Below are 24,013 nucleotides of genomic sequence, written 5' to 3'. Positions count from 1 at the left end.
GCACACCATTTGCACATTGAGTGAGTGGAAATTCTTCTGATTCCTGAACACCTGTTCATTGTGCGGGGGGGGGGCAACAAATGCAATATGTGTTCCGTCAATTGCCCCAATAATATTAGAAATATGTCCTATTGCATGGAATCCAGCCTTCACAGTAGCTAAATCTTCCACTTGGGGGAAAGCGATGTAGCTGCACGTGTTTGACCAAGGCAGACAAAACCCTTGGCATCACTATTGAGAACATTGGCTGTGACATTCCTGCTGTAAAGCCCACTGTCACTTGGAAAGAACCAGTTGCCAGGAAAAGGAGCACTGATAGAACTTGCACAAGATGGGAGATACCAGTGGGATGACAGATAGCTGATATCAGATCAGGCTCCAACTGAGTACACAGCTCTGTGATTGTGGCCCTGTCCAGTCTATAGGTCAGTATTATGTGCCTGTCTTCCAGTGTAGCCAAGCCCACAAGGGGTCTGTACACCGGGTCTGGCCTCCTCCTCCTCCTATTCCTCTGCAGTGGTAGGTATCTAAAGGACACAAGAGTCAGAAAGGTGTCACAAACTGAACAATGGAACCACCACCCCAGTGCAACTGGGCATGTATGTAATTGGACGGTGTGAATGGCAATGTATGTACAATTTACAGCAATGACGCAGTTTAAAATTTCTGATTGTTGTCCACCACCATGAAATGGCGACCGCGTGTGCTGCTGTGACCTGTGTCTGGATCCTGCCATGGCCCATGTGACCGGGGAAAGGGCCCCTGCCTTCACTTCGGAGGAGTTAGAGCGCCCGGTGGATGGGGTCCTACCCCTGTATGGACAGCTGTATGGGCCTCCAGACCAACAGGTGAGTACACCATGGGGACGATGCATGCAACAAGGTGTGGGGTATGTCTAGTGGTAGTGTACATGCAGGGCTCCGGGTGATGTGTGTGCCAATGGAGATGGAAATGTAATTTGTGGGCTGTATATATGACATGCCGGATTGTCTGGTTAATGGTGTCCTCCTGTCTGTATTACCTCTGCAGGTCAGCGACCATCAGAAGAAGGGATTGTGGCGTGCCATCACCAAGGACGTGCGGACCCTGGGGGCCTATAGCAGGCAGAGCACCCACTGCAGGAAAATGCGGGAGGATCTGAGACGCTGGGCCCGGAAGACCACAGAGGCCTAGCTGGGGATGGCCTCCCAACAAGGGCGGGGTGAACTTCGGAACCTGACGCCCCTGATGACCCGCATACTGGAGGTGGCCTACCCAGAGCTGGATGGGCGCTTGATGGCAGCACAGCAGCCACAAGGGGGTGAGTACAGTGAGCGTGACAACCATTTTTTTGGCTGGCATGGGATCCAGGTGGTGGGTTTCAGTAAGTTGGTTCAATCAATCAATCAATCAATCAATCATATTTATAAAGAGCGCTACTCACCCGTGAGGGTCTCAAGGTGCTAGGGGGTGGGGGTCACTGCTGCTCGAAGAGCCAGGTCTTGAGCTGCCTCCGGAAGGCGAGGTGGTCCTGGGTGGTCCTGAGGTGGGCGGGGAGGGAATTCCACATCTTGGCTGCCAGATAGGAGAAGGATTTCCCACCTGCAGTGGTTCGGCGGATGCGAGGGACGGTGGCGAGTGCGAGGCTGGTAGAACGAAGTTGACGGGTGGGCGTGTAGAAGGTGAGGCGACGGTTGAGGTATTTGGGGCCCTTGTTGTGGAGGGCTTTGTGTGCATGGGTGAGGAGCCTGAAGGTGATCCTTTTGTTGACGGGTAGCCAGTGCAGGTGTCTCAGGTGGGCAGAGATGTGGCTGTGGCGGAGTACGTCGAGGATGAGGCGTGCAGAGGCGTTTTGTAATCGCTGAAGACGTTTCTGAAGTTTTGCGGTGATTCCTGCGTATAGGGTGTTTCCGTAGTCTAGGCGGCTCGTGACGAGGGAGTGGGTCACAGTTTTTCTGGTGTCGGCGGGGATCCAGCGGAAGATCTTTCGGAGCATGCGGAGTGTGAGGAAGCAAGAAGACGAGACAGCGTTGACTTGTTTGGTCATGGTGAGAAGGGGGTCCAGGATGAATCCGAGGTTGCGTGCGTGGTCTGAGGGGGTCGGTGCGGTGCCCAGGGCCGTGGGCCACCAGGAATCGTCCCAGGCGGACGGGGTGTTTCCGAGGATGAGGACTTCCGTTTTGTCTGAGTTCAGCTTCAGGCGGCTGAGTTTCATCCATTCTGCGACGTCTTTCATTCCATCCTGCAGGTTGGTTTTGGCGGTGGCTGGGTCTTTGGTGAGGGAAAGTATCAGCTGGGGGTCGTCGGCGTAGGAGATGATGTTGATGTTGTGTTTGCGTGTGATGTCGGCGAGGGGGCTCATGTAGACATTGAAGAGAGTAGGGCTGAGCGAGGAGACTCTTTGGGAGCGGTCAGAGAGAAAAGAGGCGATCCAGTCCAGGGCCTGTCCTTGGATACCGGTGGAGCGGAGGTGGGTTATTAGGGTGCGGTTGCAGACGCCAGCTCAGACATTGCTGTGTGGTCCAGCACAAGGTTAATGGCTGGATAGCAAAATCTTGTATTCCAGCTAGATGGCATTCCAGGTCAGACAGGGCTTAGTGGTTCCAGGAGGGGTGCAGTTGGCGGTGGTTGGCTCTCATCTTGCTGTGGTACTTAGCCAATGGAATGCCAATGCGATGCATAATGCCCAATCGTGATCCCTGTGTGTGATGGTAATGTGTATGCCATCTGTGGTGTTGGTGCTGTAAGTGACCCAGCGCTCCCTTTCTCTCCCTCTCCCCTATTTTCTTCTGTTATCCTGTCCATGTGTGCACTAGCATCATCTGGCGGAGGAGCAGAGGCACAGGTGACTGAGGGAGCTGCATCCCACAGGACCCAGGAGGCAGAGTCCACCGACGCAGAGGGGACCAGTGGGACGGATGGCGAGGGGGAGAACCACAGCAGAGACAGGAGGTGAGAACACTGACTCTGATACCTCCTCTGATGGGAGCTCCCTGGTGGAGGCGGACACCTCTAGAACCACCCCAGCTACAGGTACAGCTGCCACCCCCGTACCAGCACCGCACACCCAGTAGTCCCCACCGAGTAGCCTGTGCCCGCTCACCCAGGAGGGTGGGCATCTCCTTTGCCCCAGGCACCTCAGGCCCTGCCCCAGTGAGCCCTGCTGCCCTCAGTAAATAGGCTATTGACCTCCTGAGATCCATCTCTGTAGGGCAGTCAACCATAGTGAATGCCATCCAGGGGCTGGCATCCCAGACGCAGCACGCACTCAGACTCTCAACAGCCGTCCACCTCACACGCGTACACTGTCCATGCGCCTGCGCCCAAGTCCAGCAGACCTTCACCTCCGAAAACTACTCCCTCAACCTCCACTCCCATCCCTCCTCCCACATCCTGCCCAAAGTACCTAAGAAGCTTTTCCTTGCCCATCTTGACCTCTTCCCTCCTCCTACACCCCCCGTCATGTCCATAAGAGCAGGGTCCCAACAACCCAGCATAGCACCTCAGCCAAACAGTCTGCCACTGCTCCCATCAAATTGTCAGCTGCTGGCACAAAGGGGCCCCAAAGTGTGACGGCTGCCACTCCTACTGGGAGCACACCTCTGCCTCAGAAAGGGAGGACTAGGGTGGTGAAAACCAAGGGACAGGAGACGGGGACAGTGGAGGCACCTCCTAGTCCTGCAGGCAAGAAAGGGAAAGTTCCTACTCCACCAGCAAAGAGAGGCAAGAGCCCCCCTCATCCAGTAGTGGGCAAGGAGCCCTCACCTCCAGCAGGGGCAGCCAGGATAACACCTCCACCAGCAGTGGGCAAGGAGTGCTCACCTCCAGCAGAGGGCATTTTAGGCCACCCACCAGAGACAATTGGGCATGGAGACCCCTCCAGAACCAGTGGGCATGTTCTTAAGAGACTGTGGCCTTTCACTCCCCTCCAAGGACAACTGGGCATGGAGACCCCTCTAGAACCAGTGGGCATGTTCCCCACTTCAGAGACTGTGGCCTTGCACTGCCCACCAGGGTCAATTGGGAATGGGGACCCTTCCAGAACCAGTGGGCATGTTCCCCACTTCAGAGACTGTGGCCTTGCACTCCCCACGAAAAACAATTGGGAATGCCCCCTCCAGAACCAGTGGGCATGTTCCTCACTTCAGAGACTGTGGCCTTGCACTCCCCACCAGAGACTACTGGGCATAGAGCCCCCTCCAGAACCAGCAGGCATGTTCCCCACTTCAGCTGAGGTGCCCCCCACCCCACTTTCACCTGAGATGCCTGCCCATTCTCAACATGATGCCCCTGCACAGTGGAGTCCGGATAGTCAGGAGTCAAGTTGTGCCTTGAATTGTGCCCTGTGACCATGTGGGCCTTTTGGACTGGCCATTGGCCCTTTCTGAACATTGACGGATGCTTTTGTTTTCGCATGGACAATATGGTGGCTGTTGGCATCAAATAATAGTGTCACTTAAACCTCAAAGTGGTTCTTCTTTTAATTAGACGTAGGTCCTGTGAAATTGGTTTACTCTGCAACTGGTTGTGTGTATGGGGTGTGTGTGGATGGTGTGTGTTGTGTGTGTGTGACTTTCCATTTCCTCCCTCCCTCCCTTGTGTGCTAGGCAGCTGTACACACCGTAGTCGTCTTCGTCGGCGTTGGTGTTCCAGAAGGACCACAGCATGGAAGAGCATCAGGAAGACTTGAAGTTCTGGTTCCATGGCAGTGGAGGAGTCCTCTGTGTACCTGTTGGTGAGTCTTTTGTTTTCTGTGTTCTGTTTCTGTCAGGGTTTTGATGGCATTAGTACCGCCCTAGAAATCCTGGCGGTTTGCTGTGTCATAATTCTGTGGGCGGTACCCTGTCTTCCGCCTGGCTGTTGTTGGCTACCGCCGTGGTCAGTGGTGTTAACGCCCTGGCGGTTGGTGTGGTACATTGGCTGTCTATGGGAGGGATCACCGCCACTGTCATAATTTGGCGGTAATTACCGCCAGCCTGTTGGCGGTATTACCACCACTTTAACAGTCACTGCCAATGTCATAACGAGGGCGTTAGTGTATTAGGCCTGCCACTTCTCAGTAGTGGTCCTGCGCCCAGATTATCGCCCGAGATTCTGCCAGAGACTGTCTCACCTGCTGCCAGCACACTTCACACTTTGCAGATGATACAACTCACCTAAAGATTTAAGCTGATAAAGCCAAGTCCTGGTTAGTGTTCGCCCTTCGCGGGGAAGACTATCTTCATGCTTCTGCGGATAGAGAAAGCCTTTTCTGTCAAAAAGGTGTGCAGCGCATCTCTTCTCCCTAAAACACTCTCAACTGCAAGTTGCTCTGCATTTCATGCTCTCATAGAATAGCTCATAGAAGCAGGTGTTGGGCTGTAAATAACATTTTAAATGACATTTAAGCAATGCTGGAAAATGTTCATACTGTTCTCATTGTTTATTTTGTGTCTTGTTGCTACTTTTATAATATTCTGTGTAGTTGTTTTAGATGTACTGAGAAACAGACAGTTACTGTAGTAATAAATATTTTTAATGTAAAACTGTTCATTCTTCTTAATACAGAGGGTGTGATACTGTGAATAACAAAATAAGGCTTGTTACTGTTTCCACGGTGTCCTCATCCCTTTATGGGATTTTTAGTAACCCAAAAGCAACACTTTGATATCAATTGCACATTGAATATATTCACCCATGTCACCCGTGGGTGGGAAAGCACACCTTGCAGAGTTATGCTAAAGTCTTAACTTACGCTATAGTTCGCGCCCAACTGGGGGTGGGGGGATCTTATGGTTACGCCTTCAGTAGTTTACACTTATCACATACATATGAGCCACCATTACGGAGATGTCTCCAGTAGTCATGGTTACCTCCTACTGGGAATAAGGGAGCTTTGTTTCCATGGGTATGTCAAGCTTGACTCATTAAAGGTTACTCCCCACTCTGTGGGTTATCTAATTCTTTAATTCCAATTAGAAATTGAACCCTTTCATCATGGAAGCACACATCGTTATAGGGGCCAATTGCAGGGAATCTCAACACCTCAAAGCTGAAGGTGTCCCCGATACCTGGGGGGGTCATCTCCTTTCATAATAGCTGCACATCTAGCATACCTCTGAGACTTTTTCCTCTTGGGTGAAGTTTGAGCCTACTGATGCTGCGACAGGGCAGTTTCATGAATATACAATGGAATATCCACCTGCACATTATAAGACTTACCAAGGTTTGGAATTCCCTTTAACTTATCAAGAATACCAAAATTGGTTTGGAGGCCATTTCCCACATATGCACGGGCATGTTAGTTGGGGGACTCCTTTGAGCAATGATGGGGGTAAATGGCAACTCTCGTCCCTTGCCATGAAAATGTATCCCATGCAGCAGTAGTAAATATACTAAAGTACACTGTTGCCTTTTACAGGAGGCTTGTGCAGTTTGTGTAAAGTACTTTGAAGTCCAGACCTACTATTGCAGCATGACCTTCCACTCCCACACAAATACAAACCATTAGTCCACACGCTATTAACACTATCATGGGAAAAGCACTTGTAAAGCGTGATGGAATGGTTTTCTGGACTGCTTGCAATATTGACCAGTTAGAAGCAGTGTATCTGCACAATATTCCCCAAGACAAACAAAGAATACTGACTGTGTGTCTTCCTCTTGAGACAGTGCGTCCTGTAGAGGAGTGCAACTCTTGGGGGAGCATCTTTGCATGGACTGATACCAATACGCATGGTATATAGGAGCACATACAGACATATAACCAAAATAATGTAGTCTGATTTGACATTCTTTTGCCTTATATGTTCATAAGGAAACTTCTGGGATTCATAACTTTATGGATATAATCTATGTCAGACATTCCAAAACTTATGTCAGAAATTCCAATTTCTGATAAAATGTTTGTATATAAGGACTGCCCACTAGACCACTTGTCAGGAGAGGTCCTTCATCCACATTATCGCACAAGATTGTGCCAGTGACGGTTTCACCTGCTGTCAACATACTTCACAGATGGCAAATCTCACCTGAAGACTGAAGCTGATAAAGCCAAGTCCCTGAGGAAGACCGACTGGCTGCTACCACAGTGGGTGTTTGCCCTTCGCGTGGAACAGTCTTCACACCTCTGCTGATAAAGACAGCCTTTACTGTCAACAAGGTGGGCAGTGCGTCTCTTCTCCCTAAGAAACTCTAGCTTGCAAGTTGCTCTGCTTTTCATGTTCTCATAGTACAGCACATAGAAATAGGTGTTAACGTGTTAGGATCTAGATAACATTTTGAATGGCATTTTAGCAATGCTGGAAATATTCATTTTGTTCTCGATATTTATATCATATGTTGTTGCTGTTTTTCTAATATTCTGCTTAGGTATTTTAGATGTACTGAGAAACATATTGTTCCTGTAGTAATAAATACTTTAAACGTAAAAGGGTTCATTCTTCTTCGTACTGTGTGTGTGATACTGTGAATAACGTAATAAGGTTTGTTACTGTTTCCATCGTGCCCCTCAACCCTTTTGTTAGTAACCCAAAAAGCAATACTTTTATATCAATTTCACACTGAATATTGTCTTGTGGGGCTACAATAACTTGTCTTTCACATTCATCACTGGTGCATTGTACCAAGTTCACCCTTGTCACCCTTGGGTGGGAAAGGACACCCAGTATTGTTACACCAAAGTCATAACTTATGCAACAATTCTAGAACATCTTTGTAGTTGTTATGGTTATAGACATACTTCAGACACACTCACATAATCTTATTCTCTTTTTATAACTAAAAAAACAGTACAATGTAGTGGGACACCCCATAGCTGTTGAGTCACCCACACATCATTAAGTAGGGACTGAGTGGCCATGTTAACCAGATATCAAGATTTATGTTGGTTCCATACATCCATCCTTCTGATGAGACACTTTTTTATTTTGGGTGTTATGTTTTTATGTGTTATAAGGGGTGGTGACTTTCGTGACATAAATAATAATAACACCTTGGACAATCGGTGTACAGAGGTAAAGGATCCGTTGGAAACCACCCTGCCTAAGTTTGTCAATCTGTGTCAAAAGCCAATACTTATGATGTGGGTAGGCAACGTTAACATTGTTATTTGTAAATTTAATAAAATTCTAGTTTGTGGTTTTACAGATGCATGTGGAGGGATACAGGGGGAGGGGAGTACATCGCATTTCAAGCATTCCACAAATGGGGAGGCCTTGGATGGAATGATCACAAAGTGTAACCTAGAGCTAGCTAGTGACCTATGCCCCGAAGATGTCACAGACATCCCTACCTTTACAGGCTCCAGTAAGGGAAGCATTATAGGTGTTCTCATGATCAGCTAGGATATTAGTACTTTATTTATAAGATTTAGGATTATTGCAAATTGCATCAGTGTCTCAGTGACCACAATCATTTACATTTGAACCTTGATTTAAAACTATGGCCAGGTGTTCAATTAGTGCAAAAGGGATAGTTGGCCTACAATGTAAAGAGTGGTGTGCTAATCAAGTGGGATTAAACTGCTGCTCCTCGGTTTCTGAAAGATCTTGTTACCAACAAATATGAGTCCTTTATTACCTGCCAGGCCCCAGAATCCAGTCCCAGCCCTATTGTTGCCAGCTAGGAACTGATTGGTCAAGACACTTTGTGCATGCTCACCAACAAACCTCACAAAAAGGTTTCACCATTATAGTAATGTTTTGACTCAGCATGCTCTGCAGCTTATAGACAACTCCCAGATGCAGTAAAACATCGCCAGAGTCAGACAAGCATGTTTAATTTACAAAACAGCCTTAGAGACCAGTAAAGACGAGATTAGAAAGGGGACATAGGAGGGTCTCAAAGCAGCGTGCATTATCTTTAAATAAAGATATGGGATATTATAAATCATCCCTACCTGGCTGGCAGCTGCACCTTTTAAACTGAAAATTACATTCCAGCTGAAAGATTATTGGCACATTTTGCTGAAGTGTTTAACTCAGGTAGCACTGAGGGTAATCTAGCTGGAAATGTAAACTCTGTACCCCTTAATCATAGTAGGGCTATTGAAGTTGACAAAGTAGCCTGTGCAATTAGGATATCTTCTCCAGGGCCCTGACGGAGTGCCAGTGGATATCTTTATGTCTCATATCACCCTTTGGGATTCAATTATCACAAATATCCTGCATACAGTTATACAAGGTGCTTCAATAATATCATGGAGGGAAGCAGTCACAGGGCCTATTCTTAAAAAAAGGAGACAGAAGTAGTCCAAATTGTTACCAACCGATTTCCTTTCTTGATTCAACCTCTAAGATCTTGGGATGAGATTTACTTACAAGACTGGAAGACTGGGCCAAAAGAAACGCAATTTTATTATAGGTCCAATACAGCTTCCGGTCAGGCATTGGCACAGATGAATAGCCGCCTAACCCCTCCATAATAATAGGAAAGTATGTCAAGACCAGACAAGGATCACTACATATGGCTTTTATGGAGCTCACTTTGGCCTTTGACAAAGTAAATAGCTCCAAACTACGGCATGTATTAGAAACCATGAACGCGGAAGAGATCCTCACCACATTATTGAAGAAATTACATATGGATATTGTAGTAAGAATTAGATATGGCTCAAATGGAGAATGTACATCCTTATTGAGCTCCTAACGTGGCGTTCGCCAAGGCTGTATCCTAGCCACTCTCCTATTTTTATTAAACATAAATGGTCTGGAATCCTTTCTTGCTCAAAATGGTGCAGACGTGCTCCAGGCTGGGAAACACCTGATACAAACGTTGATATATGCCGAAAACTTAAGAATTTTTAGCCAGGACTGCTAACTACCTCCAGATTTTATTAGATACTTTTACAACTTGTACGAGTAATCTTGAGTTAAAGGTACATTTTGACAATTCTTTTATTATGAAGAGTGGACCGAGAAACACAAAATCGAAGCCTCAATTTATTGAGGGGACGGAGGTCGGTAAGGTCACTACATTTAATTACTTGGGAATTATGCTTGACATTTCATTGTAGTCGGGGCTTCTGATAAATCCCAGATCGCAGCAATTTGCAAGGGCGAAGGAGGCGATTTTTCACTTCGCCAACAAGCTCAGACACGGAGGTGATGCTACAATTGTATAGTAGCAAATATATTCCAGTAGCTCTGTACGGGTCAGATATAAGGGGTCACACTAATTCTGGTGCTCTTTCAAAGCGTGGAAAATGGCTTTGATGTAGACTTCTTTCTGTACCCACGAGCACTGCCACCTACATTTGCCACACTGAATTAGGAGTAAATTACATATCAGGTACCAGATGATTAGCCCTTCTATTACTAATGATTAGAATTTGGCTCTCACCTGAAGCAACATTTTCCAGACTTGTATTAAAAGATTGCCTTGAGCTGAATAACTCACTAAAATCCATTGGCTCGCTTATATCAAAAAGTCTATGCCAGAGCTTGGGGTCCTAGAATATTTTTTAAATCCTGAGCAGATGGATAAAAATAGCAAATTAAGCAATACACGTTTGTTTTTAACCCAATGTTTGAAGGATAGGGTCGAAGAATCTAAATGCACGCTGAGCGAAGCCTTGTATAGTTCCCTTATAACTTCTCTTACTATAGAACACTACTTGGCTGCATCAAGTAATTCACAACACTATTTTTATTTGACTAGTTTTCGTCTAGGCACTCTGTACTTTTTGGCAGCCTTCCCCTATCCGGGAGGTTGGTTTGTAAGCCTGTCAAAATGTACTTGCAACAACTTGTCTCAGCAAAGTACTACGCATCTTACATTATTTTGCACTATAGATGGTACTTTGCAGAAATTATTTTTAGACTCAATCCTGTAGGCATCCACTTTTAGATGTTATGAGCACAGCACAATATATTTACAAAGACTTAAGACACAAGAATTAGGATCAGCAACAATAAACTTTATATACGGTGAGGAAAACGTATGAATTATTGGAATGATTAACATTTGCAAGTTTTATTTCCTTTATCTGGATATCACTTAATTTGATATGAGATTTGACCTGATTTTAAATATCTTGTCTAGGCTTTTTGTATTGGATGAAATATTTTTTACATGCACCAGCCAACTGCATTCTGACCTAAAATTTTGTGTTTTCGTGGCCACGCAAGATGGCTGACTGGACGCGTCCCTGAGTGAGGCTGGACTGGGCCTCATCATCTCCCTCCCTCTCCCATCTGGCCGCTCATTGACCAAGCTGACTGGGCGCAGGGGAGCCGGTGAGGATACTGACCCTGGGGAAGTGCCCTGCATTGAGGAGAGTGTGGTGTTTGGCAGGAACAAGCCACATAGTGCGGGGCAGCCCAGGCAACGCCGAGCAGGGCAATACCTCCTGGAGTTGGACAGAGGTAGGCGGAACTGACTTGACCCAGGGGTCTTGGGCCCCTACTCCATTAAGAAAAGGCTTGTCCTGGGGGGCACCCACCCTTTTTTTCTCTTTGTTGGTGGACTAGCTGGTAGTGGAGAGGGGCTACTCCATGACGAGATGGATGCCTGCGGACCAGAGGAGTCATGCCTTGCTGACTCACATTTGGAGGCGGGGGACCCTGGTCAAGACCTGGGAGGTTGTTTGGAATGGTTCAGGACCTGCTAGTAGGTAGTGTAGATCCCCCGATTCCCTGGGCAGGCAATTTCAACAGTGTCTTGGATTGTGACAGGGATTGGCATCTTCTGCGACAGGGGATGAACAGGGGATGGAACCCAATATGACTAAATCTCTGTCAGAGGTAATGTTAAACTGGGGGTTCTTAGACAGCTGCTGGTTTCTTTACCCGGCACACACAGGAATACACCTGCCGCTCATTTACATATAATACATATAGCCGCCTGGATCACCTTCTGGTGGCTGGGGTTGGAACACAGATTTCTGACATGCGCCTGTGCTACTTTGGCTTCAATGGAGTGGATGTATGCAAGCAGACAGATGCTGGCGCGTGCCTCCAGTAATGCTGACTGACAGAGTGTAAGAAGTCGCCGGCATCCACGCTCACTGAATATCTGGTGAACAACTGAGGTTCTACTGCTACTGGGGCCACCGAATGGGAGGCCCTGAAGGCAGTTGTAGGAGGCTGGCTCAGTATACGGTGTACACCTATAGGTAAGGCACCCTGTACTGAGTCCAATCAACCCTTAGTGATAGTGTTAGTAATTCCAAATAACCAAAGCTCTCATAAGGTAGTTGTGGAGAGCAGCTAAGGTTTATCGGAGAGGGTGTAAAGCAATTGTGAACACCACAATAGCCAGTCAGTGATGTTCACACAAGAAAGAACCACACCAGTGTTAGAAAAATAATGTATTATTTAATAAAACACAGGAACTAATCTAACATTGGTATATCCCCTAACCGGAGATATAGGCACACAAAAATATATTTAGAAACCAGTAAGTAAAAGCATAAAATAACATGGGCCCCTATGGGCGGGCCAAACCATAAACTAAAAAAATTAGATGAGAAAGTTGCAACAAATCAAGACTGACACCCAAGGATCTTCAGGATTGGGGCAGTACTAAATTGCCAAAGGTAAGTAAATAGGTTTCCCCAGTTGCCCGTGTGCAGAGATATTACCCTGGGTCTGTGTCAACAGGATAACATGGGGAAGTCGTGGTTAGAGTTTGCATGTTTCAGGAACTTTCCCAGAGGACCATGAGGAAACCTGTTGGGACAAGGGAGGGTCAAGAGTGCTCCCACCCGTGGATGCCCAGAGACGCAGAGTATCTACACCAGGAAGCCCAGGTGCAGAGGGGTGAATGTTTGTCCAAGCCTCCCGAGGAAGTCAATGGGGACCTCGGCTGTCCAGCTCCTACAGTGACCTGTGGACCAGGTCGGTGGAACCCTATCTTAGATTCCAGACAAGGAGTACCTGAGGAGGGGGGCAGAGTTCAAGCCACCCGGTGTCGCCCAGGGGGTGCAAGAGGGCGATTCCCACCCTTCTTGCGGACACTTCACTGTAGGACGGACGCCTTGAAGATGCAGCTGTGGAGTCCAGGCAATGCTGAGAGATCCCCGGAGTCATAGACAAGCTGTCCCATGCCGGCTGTCGAATTGCAGGAGGGTCAGTGGCCGGCAGAACCACCAACAATCTTTGCACATGCATGAGAAGTGGTGCAAGATGAGTTGCAGGACTGGGGACCAGCAAGGTCCAAGGGACTCAACCTTTACAGGTAGGTCAGGGCCAGCCCTCAGCAAGGAGAGCCAGCAGAAATTGATAAAGCCCCAGGGGGACACTCTGTCAGCAGGCACAGGGAGTCGTGAGGAGGCCTCAGCAGCACAAATATTGATTCCCATGTTGCAGGAGTTGCAGGGAGGACATCAGTCTTGGAGCTGTGTAATACATGAGGCCAGGGCTTCTTGGAGCTAGGAGGCCTTCAGACTGAAGAGTCAACAAGCCTTAGCAATGACAAACAGATGTGGTGCACAGGGCTTCCGTCCACACAGCTTCAGCGAGGGACCAGAGTCTTCCCAGTTGCAATGAAGACAGGTAGGACCTCTAGAGAGCCACAGAATCACAAACTGTGTGGCAGAGCCTTGAAGAGTCTGTGGGACAGCAGGCTCCACAAACCAGTGGTCGACAGTGAGGTGCCAGAGGATGCAGGGGAGTGACTCCTTCACTCCTTTTTGCTGTCGTTAACGCAGGTAAAGTCCTTGTGACTCTGGAAGATACAGGACCACGGAAGTTGCAGAGTCCTTGCAATACCCGGGGAAAAAGCTAACACTGGATTCAGTGTAGTTGCATGATTTCAACATGTTTGATACCAAACACGACTAGTTTCGGTGAAGCCATTATGTAGATGGACATCTTGTGATGACCAGTGTCCACTACATACCTTAAAATGTCTTCCCTGCACTTACAAAGCCCAGAAAATGGGATCTGGGGTTTATACGAGTACCTCTGCTCATGCAGGGGAACCCTCACACTTAGAACCATGCACCCTGCCCTGGTGCTGAAGGGCCTACCCTAAGGGTGACTTACAGGGTCAGAGTGCAGTGACGGGGAGATAAGGTAAACCTTATATCTGGGGTAAAAGGTGCATGCATCTTTTCACACAGGCTGCAAAGGAAGGTCTGTAGACACAGTTTGCATGAGCTCCCATGGGTGGCATAATACATGCTGCAGCCCATGGGAGACCGCTGGTGTACCAATGTCCTGGGTACCTAAGTATCATGAACTAGGAACTTACAGGAGTACACCAATATGCCAATTGTGGGGTGTAACAAGTACTTAACAATCAAATTTAGGGGAGATAACACTGACACAGGAGTCCTGGTTTGCAGGATACCAGTGTACTAAAGTCAAAGCACACTGCCATCAGGCAAAAAGTGGTGGCAACCATGTCAGAAAGATCCTACTTTCCCAAAGCAGTCTTGAGGGGGGTATGAATAGGAACTACCTGTTGGGTAAAACGGCAGCTAGAGGCAGATATTAAAACCCAGGAGAGGCAGCTGGCTGCCTTCCAGATAGGTGAGGTGACTTCCACGACAAAATGGGTGGAGGCAATGAGAGTCTAGCGCACCCTGAACAAGCTATGAGACAACATAAACAAATACACCCTTAGCACATAAAGGGAGCTCTTACACAGGGGGGGGTGACAAATTCAGGAGGCTTCTGGCCTGGATATTAAGAAGTGAACAGGAGCCTCTGCCCATCCTTTATATTCGAATCCCACGTGGAAAATTGGTGATGGGTCATCAAGACATTTTTTGGATACTCTGGGAGCGTATTTCGTGACGTCTGCCGAGCAGGCGAGACCTGTTGGAGGGACACATTAGAGGCGTTTCTCGCAGGGGTGGAGATGTCCCGCCTATAATTAGAGGGGGCACAGGAGGAGGACAGGGAACTCAAATTGGAGAAACTGAGACTGGCACTAAAGGATCTTAATAAACTGAAAGCTCCTTGGGGGGATGGGTTCCCTGAGGAGTTCTTCCAAACATATTTGGCATTGTTCTCAGAGTACCTCTCAGAGGTCTTCCGGGAGGCCAGGAAATGCGAAGTCTTCCCCTTACTATACAAGAGGGCATTATCTGTTTTATGTTGAAACAGGTGGGAATGCGGATGATCCTTCCTCTTATAGACCTCTTACCACGATAAATTCCAATGCCAAGGTACTCTGTACATTATTAGCAACTAGGTTGCAGGAGGTGATAAGGGAACTAGTGCGCGTGGACCAATAGGGTATCATACATGCACACAGTACCGCCTTTAAGAATCCATCGGCTGACTCAAGTAATGCATGAAACCACAGGAACAGATCACAATATGGCACTAGTATCAATCGACTTTGGAAAAAAACATTTGATACCGTGGATTGGCACTATTTGATGAGGTACTGCTGGGAATCAGATTTGGGACTGCATTCTGGAAGTGGCGAAACTCCTATACACAGATCGTAGGATCTGGCAAAGAGTGGGTGGAATGCTGTCAGAATGTTTGGCAGCTGAGAGGGGCACCTGGCAAGAATATGCCCTCTTGCTGCTTTTGTTTGCCCAGGCCCTTGAACCTTTGGCGATACTGCTTTTTCCGGAATTTAAACCATGGAGCAAACAGGTGGGGAGTCTAAACACAACCTCCTTATATGCGAACAATGCACTAGTCTACATTTGTTCCCCCAGTAAGGCAGTGCCGCTATTGATGAGGCTTATAGATACATTTGGGGAGACGTCTTGCCTGTGGGTCAATATCCAGACAGGAAAGCAGAGCAGGGTTTACTATGCAGAACATCTGCAACATGCAGCCCGGTGGATGTCCAAAACTCATAATTGGGAGAAAGGACTCCTGCGAGGGCTGTTCAGGGGTCACACACTGGCAAGATTGTTGACTAGGGGGGAATACTCAGCGGTCCTGGTCCCGTATCTTGTGCGTCATACGGCCAAATATGGGAAACAGTGGTCAAAAAATTATCTGCAAGGTTCTGTTCGACAGGGAGTTGGGTCTGTGGGATCTTGCACCATTTTGCCACGGAGAGATGGAGGGCTGGAGGTTGCCTTCCAGCCAGGACCTCTACCCAGGGGAGGTCTTCATCAACTTCCAGGATGCATGGGTGGCCTTCTAGGTGGGTGTGGAACAGTTTTTGCATAATGCCAAACTGGAAAGTACGGCCAGAGAGATGTGGCTTCCCAGTGGCGCCGCAATCTCAGGTGTTGAGCGGCTTGCTCAGATGGGGAGAGGGTAGACATATGATCACCCTCTTCTATAAGGCGCTAAAGGGAGTTATGATGAATCCCCCATACAGAGCCCCAGGGGCATAGAGGCGGAGATAGGGGAGTCCCTTGAATCATGTGTGTGTACTGGTCCAAACAATCTCTTGTAGTGATAGGTTCAAACCTTTACATTTTCATTATCTTCATTGCATTGCACATATGTGATACCCGATGTACTGAAACAGAAGGATCAGACCAGGGGGGCGAAGTGTGCCTTCTATGGGTAGGAGGGTGTCACTTTTCTCCATCTTGTTGGCTCTGCAATGAGGTGAAAGGGTCCTGGAAGGACATAGTGCACAGAGTGGAGACGACTATGGGAATTACAGTTGCATTTAGCCTGGGAGCATGTTTACTGGGGAAAGTAAAGAGGCCAAAATGGCAGAAGATGCCCTATAAGTTTTTGGAACTCCCCCTCCTACTGGAGAAGAGATGGTTACTATTTGCTGGCAGGGCACGTGAGCACTTCAAATAACACATTGGATTAAGGATGTGCCTGAGTGGGTGGTGGCAGAGAAACAGCACATGCACCTGTCCCGCTCGGATGAAAAAGAGGAAGGATTTAGAAATATGGGGATTACTGTTAGACAGATTTAATAACCATGACGCATATAATGCTGAGTCTGTGCTGGATGATATGGGCCATTGGCACTCTGGGTGCACTATTGTTTATAAAGCTGTGGAGACCAAGAGTGGTTATGATGTATACACTCTCGGGTGGCTTGTTGACTTGGTACAAAATTTAAGTTACATTGGCTGTCATCGTGCAGCGGGCAATGTACATGCACTGTGGGGCATATGTAGCGGGTGACTTGCACCGCTTGATATGTTTGTAACGTGAAATTGAAAAAATTGAAAAAAAAAAGTTTTTTTGATGCAACTCTTATGGTATTTTTCCAAATAAAATGTATTGACATGACATAAACATAAATAAAATAGCTGACTGCACATTAAGTTTATTGTGTGCGAAGACTTAAAATATTTGTGAATTCTTAACCTTTATTTTTGTGTCATGCTCTCTTGAAAGGCTAAATACCAGCTGTTAAGTAACATTGCTTTATAAAGCGAAGAAATTAACCGAGAACTACAACCGCACTGCAATATCGGACTAAACAGAAGCTTACAGTAACCGTGTCAATTTCATTTTCAATGATTGTTGTGCTTCAAGTAACAAATTATATTCTTTTCATTTTTATAAAGTCGACTTACCCTGTCCAGGTGTATATATATAAGTTGGAGTTACTAAATAAATGGTCATGTTTACAAATGCTTTGGAAAGAAAAGAAATTCTTTGAAAATGCTCCCAGTGTCCTGCGTGCAAGCTGAGATGTAATGATACATCTCAAGGGTCAGGCAGACATCAGAATTTATTGCACAAAGGCAAATAGAGATACACTGTGCTTGTTCAAACTAAAGTTCCCTGACAACTGGTGATATGGGCAAGCATTTGTAGAAGATATTGAGAGACTCTAAGGCAGGATGAAATAGTGAATGCTTGATAAATGCATAAAAGTGTCATTGATGAAAAATATGGTAGTGGGGATATTTCAGCACATAGTAAAATGAGTATCCTTTGTGCAAAATAAAATGGAGGACAGTGCACACTGGGTGAAATATAGCACATGACTAAACAAGTGATCATAAAAAAGGTCAAAACCAAGGATCTTTGGTGTAGGGTGACTTTGGGGTACTTTACCACATGTTAAAATGGGTGTTGACATGGTGAAGTTTTGGGTGAATGGAGGATCTTTGGCACCACATGAACATGGGATCCTGCTTTAATTCATATAATCATTGTAAAAGGGAAAGAGGACATTCCATTGCAGACTGTAAAATGGGCAATGTTTATAGACAACAAGGAGGCAGACATTTGCATGTTCACCTTATCACAGTACTGGCAGAAGTAATCTCTGTTTGGTTTGATGATAGGCAGAGTCAGCTCAGGAACTTCCTCAATCTTCATTTCTGGATGGCGTTTTGACAAATGATTAACCTGCAAGAAGGGTGACGAAAATGAGAAATGACTGTAGAAAAGAATGGCCAAAAATGGTTATCTCTCATACAGATCATGCTACATGCAGAAAACACCAGCTGACAGTTACAGATTTATTTTCAACCATCACCATCTTCTAAGTACTGCATTATATAAAAAATGACTACTTTCTTCTTAGCTATGCATTGACTGCCCACACCTTCACTCCCAGCACGCATCTCACTTAGTTCTGTCCATAGGCTACTCCTCTTCTCGCTACACAAACTCTTATCTTAAAGATATACCCATGTTAGGCTTACTGCATCACCACTTGCGTATAAAATCCATATGTTTTTCTCCAGACTTATTGCTATAGAGTCGCTTTACCAAATGCTACAGGATGACCAAGAGCAGCATAATGCTTAAATCACCAAGTCTGAAATTCTAGTCATTCATCATTCGCAGCAATTCCACCTCCTTCGACCTTGACCTCATTCTCCCCTTGTCCTCTGACTACAACGAGAGAGTCAAATGAAAACAAAATTACATTTTCATTTATCATATCTACCATCGCTTTAGCCTACAGTTACTGCTTAACATACTCACTTATTCACTCAACACCACTCTGTCAAGCCATTTACTCACAAGCCTCTAGCAAAGTGCCCCAATGCAATAAAATGTTGCGTAGGCTCTCATTATTCTAATGAGACTACTGGATTTTGAGCAGCAAGATCGTCCACGGTGTGGGAGACTGAGTCTGACCCACAGTGGGTGACAACTGTCGCTCCAAATCCGGGTTTTTTGTTCCGGCTAACTAGCAGTGCCTCGTCTCTCCCGAAAGATAGAGATGACTGGGCACCCGAGCGCATGACATAACACACTTCTCAGGGAAGTCGTGGTCACTCAGGTCACATCCGCTTCTCTCATTCGCAATTCAGTCTCATATATAAACGACAATGAAAGCAGTGTTCGTTTTAAAGACTGGTTTAATAAAACAACTGCATTTTAGATAGCAAAGCGTGAGCTGCAATAACCAGAACAACACAACATGACAATATTAAAATGGTGACGATGAGAGTGAAGCATAAGAATAACTCTATCATATTGCCACTAGAATCGATGGACTATTTTCTATCTGAGTCATAATTTGAGCACAGCATGTTAAGCTCTAATTCTGCCTTTCAGGTTCCCCTGGAAGGACATCGACTCTCATACCTGAGCAAAGGCCTGTAGTCTGCGTTAGTATCTGCAGCGCAGCATTCAGAAATCGGCATACATTCGTGGTTCCCTGGCTGGAATCTCCCTCTTAACGTGTAATGGGACTAGAAAGAGTTTTTATAATAACACAGCTAATGTTCTAAGAAAATGTCCCTACGTAAGGATGTGTATTTTCTACAATGTTGGAGACTAAACTTCTACCACGTTCACCGGCAATGTACCAAACTGTAGCCTTGATTGAAGCACAAAGTGATCAAGAATGTCTTGTTTGAGAACACAGTGCTGGGCTAAGCAAAACAGTTAGATAGAAGAAATTAAATCAAGACGGTAAAACTGGTTATTGTAAAAATAACAATGAGAAGCCGAATAAAATATATCTAGGTCAAAGTGCACAGCGGCCTAGTGTATTAAACTAACGTGCATGGAGCTATAGCTAAAATGGCTACACAACAAAACGTTTCATCAGTCTGCCCTTTCAAGCTTTTCTATCTTACAAAGTCCTTTATTTTGCAGCATATTACCTAATTAGTCAATACTTAATTAATTTCAATGGATTTATATGCCCTTGAACAAGCCTCAAACAAACCTCTCCACGCTGTAAAAAGAGATCCCTACACAAGTTACAAGTTACTAAGACATGGATTCAAATCATTCTACAATGTTTCACTTGTCAGTCTTTAAGTCTCACATCGCTTAAATTCCTGCTGACTCCCTCCACTTGCAAAAACCAAACTTTGTAAATTGGATAATTTTCTATCATCACCTGTCACTTAGAATACTCTATACCAACCTGAAATCTATCTCCTGAATGATACCATTCAACATTACAGACTTATAGGTCACCTGAAAACAACACTGAAAATTCTAGAAAATTCCTTAACTGGCTAGATTCTGGTTTGGCTTTGGAGCACAGACTACCCTTCCTAAAAATCTGGAAAGTAGTCCTGAAGCAGCTGATAAAAGAGACACATGCCCCACTACACTTCTTGACTTCAGTGCAGTTTTGAAGGCTAACAGGAGTAACATTTTCTCATCATTAATCACTCTCAATAGTATAGAAATAGAGAGCTGTTGACTACCATGGATCTCTTCACTCTGATCATACACAGCCAGCAGAGAATCACTCACACTTGTTCCATGTCAATCACTAACCTACCCAGATGCATTTCTTTTTGATGATCACTTTTTCCCAATTATGTCAATGGCATAGGTTTCTGATACTCACCAGCATGCCTCGTCTTCGGAAGCCCATCATACACATTCGACACTTGAACATGAAGCTCTCATAGTCAGTGGAGATGAGACGAGGTTTGAAAGCCTTGGAGCGACTAATGCGATCTGCCTTTCTGGCTTCCCGTTCAGGGTTGTGCATTCTTTGCATGTGCTCTCTCAATTTGTCCTTTCTCTTTTTAAAAAGAAACGAGAAAATGATAAGAAAAAAGGTTCAAAGAAGAAGGAGGATTACTTCTGAAGATAACAGATTTACTTCAAGAGTCAATAAAATACATATTTTTCATTGTGTAAACAATGAGATATAGACAGAGATCTGAAAAGAAAAACGGACTTTGCAAGCAACAGGGATACAACAAGCTCCAAGAGGCCTTTCCTGCAACTGCCAAGCTGATCAGTGGCTACTTGACCTGGACTGGACTCTGCATTCCACCCTGTGTCTACGTGCCTCCCTTGATGTCCTGAGGGCTTTAGAAGTGTACTCCTATGGTGGTACTTAAAGAACTAAAGGCAGAAGGTAAAATCTTTGACATATACAAACCAAGTTAGTGCATCCGACCCGTGCTCCACCACGGTCAGCATTAAACTGTGACTAGGTTCTGTTCTGCCGCGATCATTGACTATCATTGGCACTTGGTTCTTCTTGTTGATATTCCTACTTAAAACTTGAAAACAAACATATTTCTGGTTGCCATTATTGGCTTGCTTGTCATTATGGTGTCATTTTGTTTATTGAATTTTACTCTATTTTTCTAATTTATTTCAGGATTTTTATTGTTTTGCATTTCGACTGTTTTACTGTTTTGGTACTGCATAAATACTTTACGTATTGCTTCTCAGTTAAGTCTGTCTGCTCTGTGCCATAGTCACCAGATGGTTGAGCTCAGGTAAACTTGGTGTCTTTGTTGATGTGCATGATAATAAGGTATCTGTATATAAACAATACATTTTCACACTCAAACAAAATCGCATCACCACTGTTAGAGTCACCTATCATGACCTCTCCGTCAACCCATGCACAAAGGCATTTGTTCAGGCAGGCTCTGCGACCCAGGCCTGAAAGTTAATATCTGACAGGTCACAGGTGGGTAACATTTAGCCGACAGCCAAACATGCACACAGGACAACTTAGACGAAGATCCCACAGATAGGCAGCTACACTATAATAGTTCCAGGAGATTGGCCCCAATAAAGCACACATGGCCAAAGGGACACAGGCATTCCAAAACACCATAAAGTTAGATGCCACATGTAGTTAGGTTCACCTAGCCAATCAGGATGCAACACATACAGCACACAAGGTAACCACGTGCCCCTCAGGCTGGAAATCTGTCCAAGAACTCGCTTGCCCACATTGTGTCCATGCAGGGTTGAGGTTCACCTGCATTCTCTCTCTCTGGAATTTATATTCATGACTCCATGATAAATGTACTCATTTTATAGCTTTATGGTCTTTGAAAATGATTTAAAATGTGTTCCAAGCTGATGTAGTCCGAGAGACAGTTCTCAGTCCTGATTCTGTAACTGCTCTCCCGGCTGTAATGTTCGATTAATGAACTGTTTCCTGCTCTGCCAGAACCCCCTCTTGCCTTTTGTTTTTTTAAGATACAATCTCATTCTAAGCAACATTTTAGATAGGAGAGATTTAATCTCAGACCCAAATGCAGCCGAAGGAAGATGACCCCGCCTGGACAGATTCACATTGGCGCAACAAGGAAGGTGAACAGATGCCACAATTGATTGAAAGTTCTGCTGAATATGCGAGGTGGAGGTCTGTCCTGAAGCTGCCGTCAAAAGGGTTAGAGACCACAGCGGAGCCCTAGTCCTAGCATTTGAAATGTGGCAAATTAGGAAACCATAACCAGAGGGGAGTCACATTTTCGATAGCATAAGGAAGGGTGAAAACTGTGTTATTGTTTGAGTTGTTTTACATTGTATTGGTTGCTGACCGTTTGGACTGCTGGGCTTCATGCAGTGGTACGCATAGACTCTGTGTGTGACATAGAGCTGACATCAATGCTTTAAGAGGTGTCTATTCGCTGAACTGCGGCACGATCCACAGCGGTACACTTATCCTCTGAGTGTGTTAAACAGTGTGATCGCTTGGACTGCTGGGCTTCATGCAGTCGGTACACATAGGCTCTTGTTGTAACACAGGGGCCACATCTCAATCTTAGGCTAAGGTGGTTATCTCAGCACTATCAGTTTTTTAACACTGCTAGTGCCTGAAAGAAGTGAAGAAGTGTGTTCGCTTAGACTGCTGGGTGTAGTGCAGTCGGTATCCGTAGGCTCTGGGTGTGATATCAGGCTCATATCTCAATCTTATTAGGCTAAAGAGGCTATCTCAGCACTATTCGTTTCTTAACATTGCTGGTGTCTGAAAGAAGTGAGAGGTGTGTTTGCATGGACCTCTGGGCATTACGCAGACAGTACCTGGGACCCCTGGGTGTTGACATAGGGTGTAATTTGGACATTTGGGAAGTAGAACAATTGGGATCCTGGAGAGTAGACATAGCTTATGTTTCTGCCAAGAAAGGGTTTATAATCATTGAACTAAGTCCCTTCTCCCTCCATGCAAATTGTTATAACCCTTTCCTCCGAGATCGTATCGATTAGCTTATCGGGCTCCTCTAGCTCCCGCCCAGCACAGAGCTTCCTTTAGTCACAGGATAACATGCACTAGGAGTAGGCAGGGGTAAAGCTTAGCAAGTGGGCCGTTCCCCTGAATAATTTTTTATAGGCTTCTTCTGCTAACCCCTCAGCCAATTAGAAAGGTGTTGTTTTGATATTGTGATGATGGAATATCAATGTGACTGTGTTTGTCCTGAATGTTGACTATTATGTTTTTGTTGATGTTTTATGTTTAATGAAGAGGATTGGTAATTCACACAAAATTGTTGTTTGATGCCAAAGTAAGACTTGCTGTTTTGTCAACAAGTTTCTAAAGTTGTCGTGAATTAACTATTGCACTTTTCCTAGGATTGTGAATCTTTATGCGTTTGTTTGTTAAATGTTTGTTACGCATCTGTGAATTACATTGATAGTACTGAGCTCACTGGATCCCTGTGTGTATTTATCCTCACCCACCAGATTAGAGTCCGTAAAATCCCTTGTAAAGATTTTCCGTTACCAGATTAGACAGAGTAAGACCTATAGATATTCCCTTCCACTGGAGAAAAAAAGTCTATAAACATATAAAAGCTAACTATTTAGAAGAAAGAGACCTTATAACCATAGAAAGATTGAAGATGTGTAACTAGTTCCCCTATAGACATAAAAGTGGAAGAGTAAGAACACCCAAAGAAAGAGACTACTCAACTCCCACCGTGGAGACCCCTTTTGAGCACATGAAGAGTAAGTTCCCCACAGAGACAAAGAAACTTAGCAGGTTCTGCCATGAGTTGTATACGCATACCAAGGTGCAC

The 24,013-nt window shown here is 45.6% G+C and overlaps 1 protein-coding gene across 3 annotated transcripts in view; it reads right to left on the bottom strand.

Moving 5' to 3' along the window:
* PRDM10 (PR/SET domain 10) overlaps positions 1–24,013 on the bottom strand; it is a 905,887-nt gene that overhangs the window by 265,748 nt on the left and 616,126 nt on the right. For all 3 annotated transcript variants that reach the window (XM_069224480.1, XM_069224481.1, XM_069224482.1), the window contains 2 exons: positions 20,584–20,763; positions 18,051–18,161 (listed from right to left, as the gene is read on the bottom strand). In XM_069224480.1, coding sequence (XP_069080581.1) covers positions 18,051–18,161; positions 20,584–20,763 — 291 coding nt within the window. The remainder of the gene's footprint in view (positions 1–18,050; positions 18,162–20,583; positions 20,764–24,013) is intronic.

This window comes from Pleurodeles waltl, chromosome 3_1 (assembly GCF_031143425.1).
Source record: "Pleurodeles waltl isolate 20211129_DDA chromosome 3_1, aPleWal1.hap1.20221129, whole genome shotgun sequence".
Classification (NCBI taxonomy): domain Eukaryota; kingdom Metazoa; phylum Chordata; class Amphibia; order Caudata; family Salamandridae; genus Pleurodeles; species Pleurodeles waltl.
The sequence above is the reverse complement of the archived record's forward strand: the minus strand, read 5'-3'. Positions and strand labels throughout refer to the sequence as shown.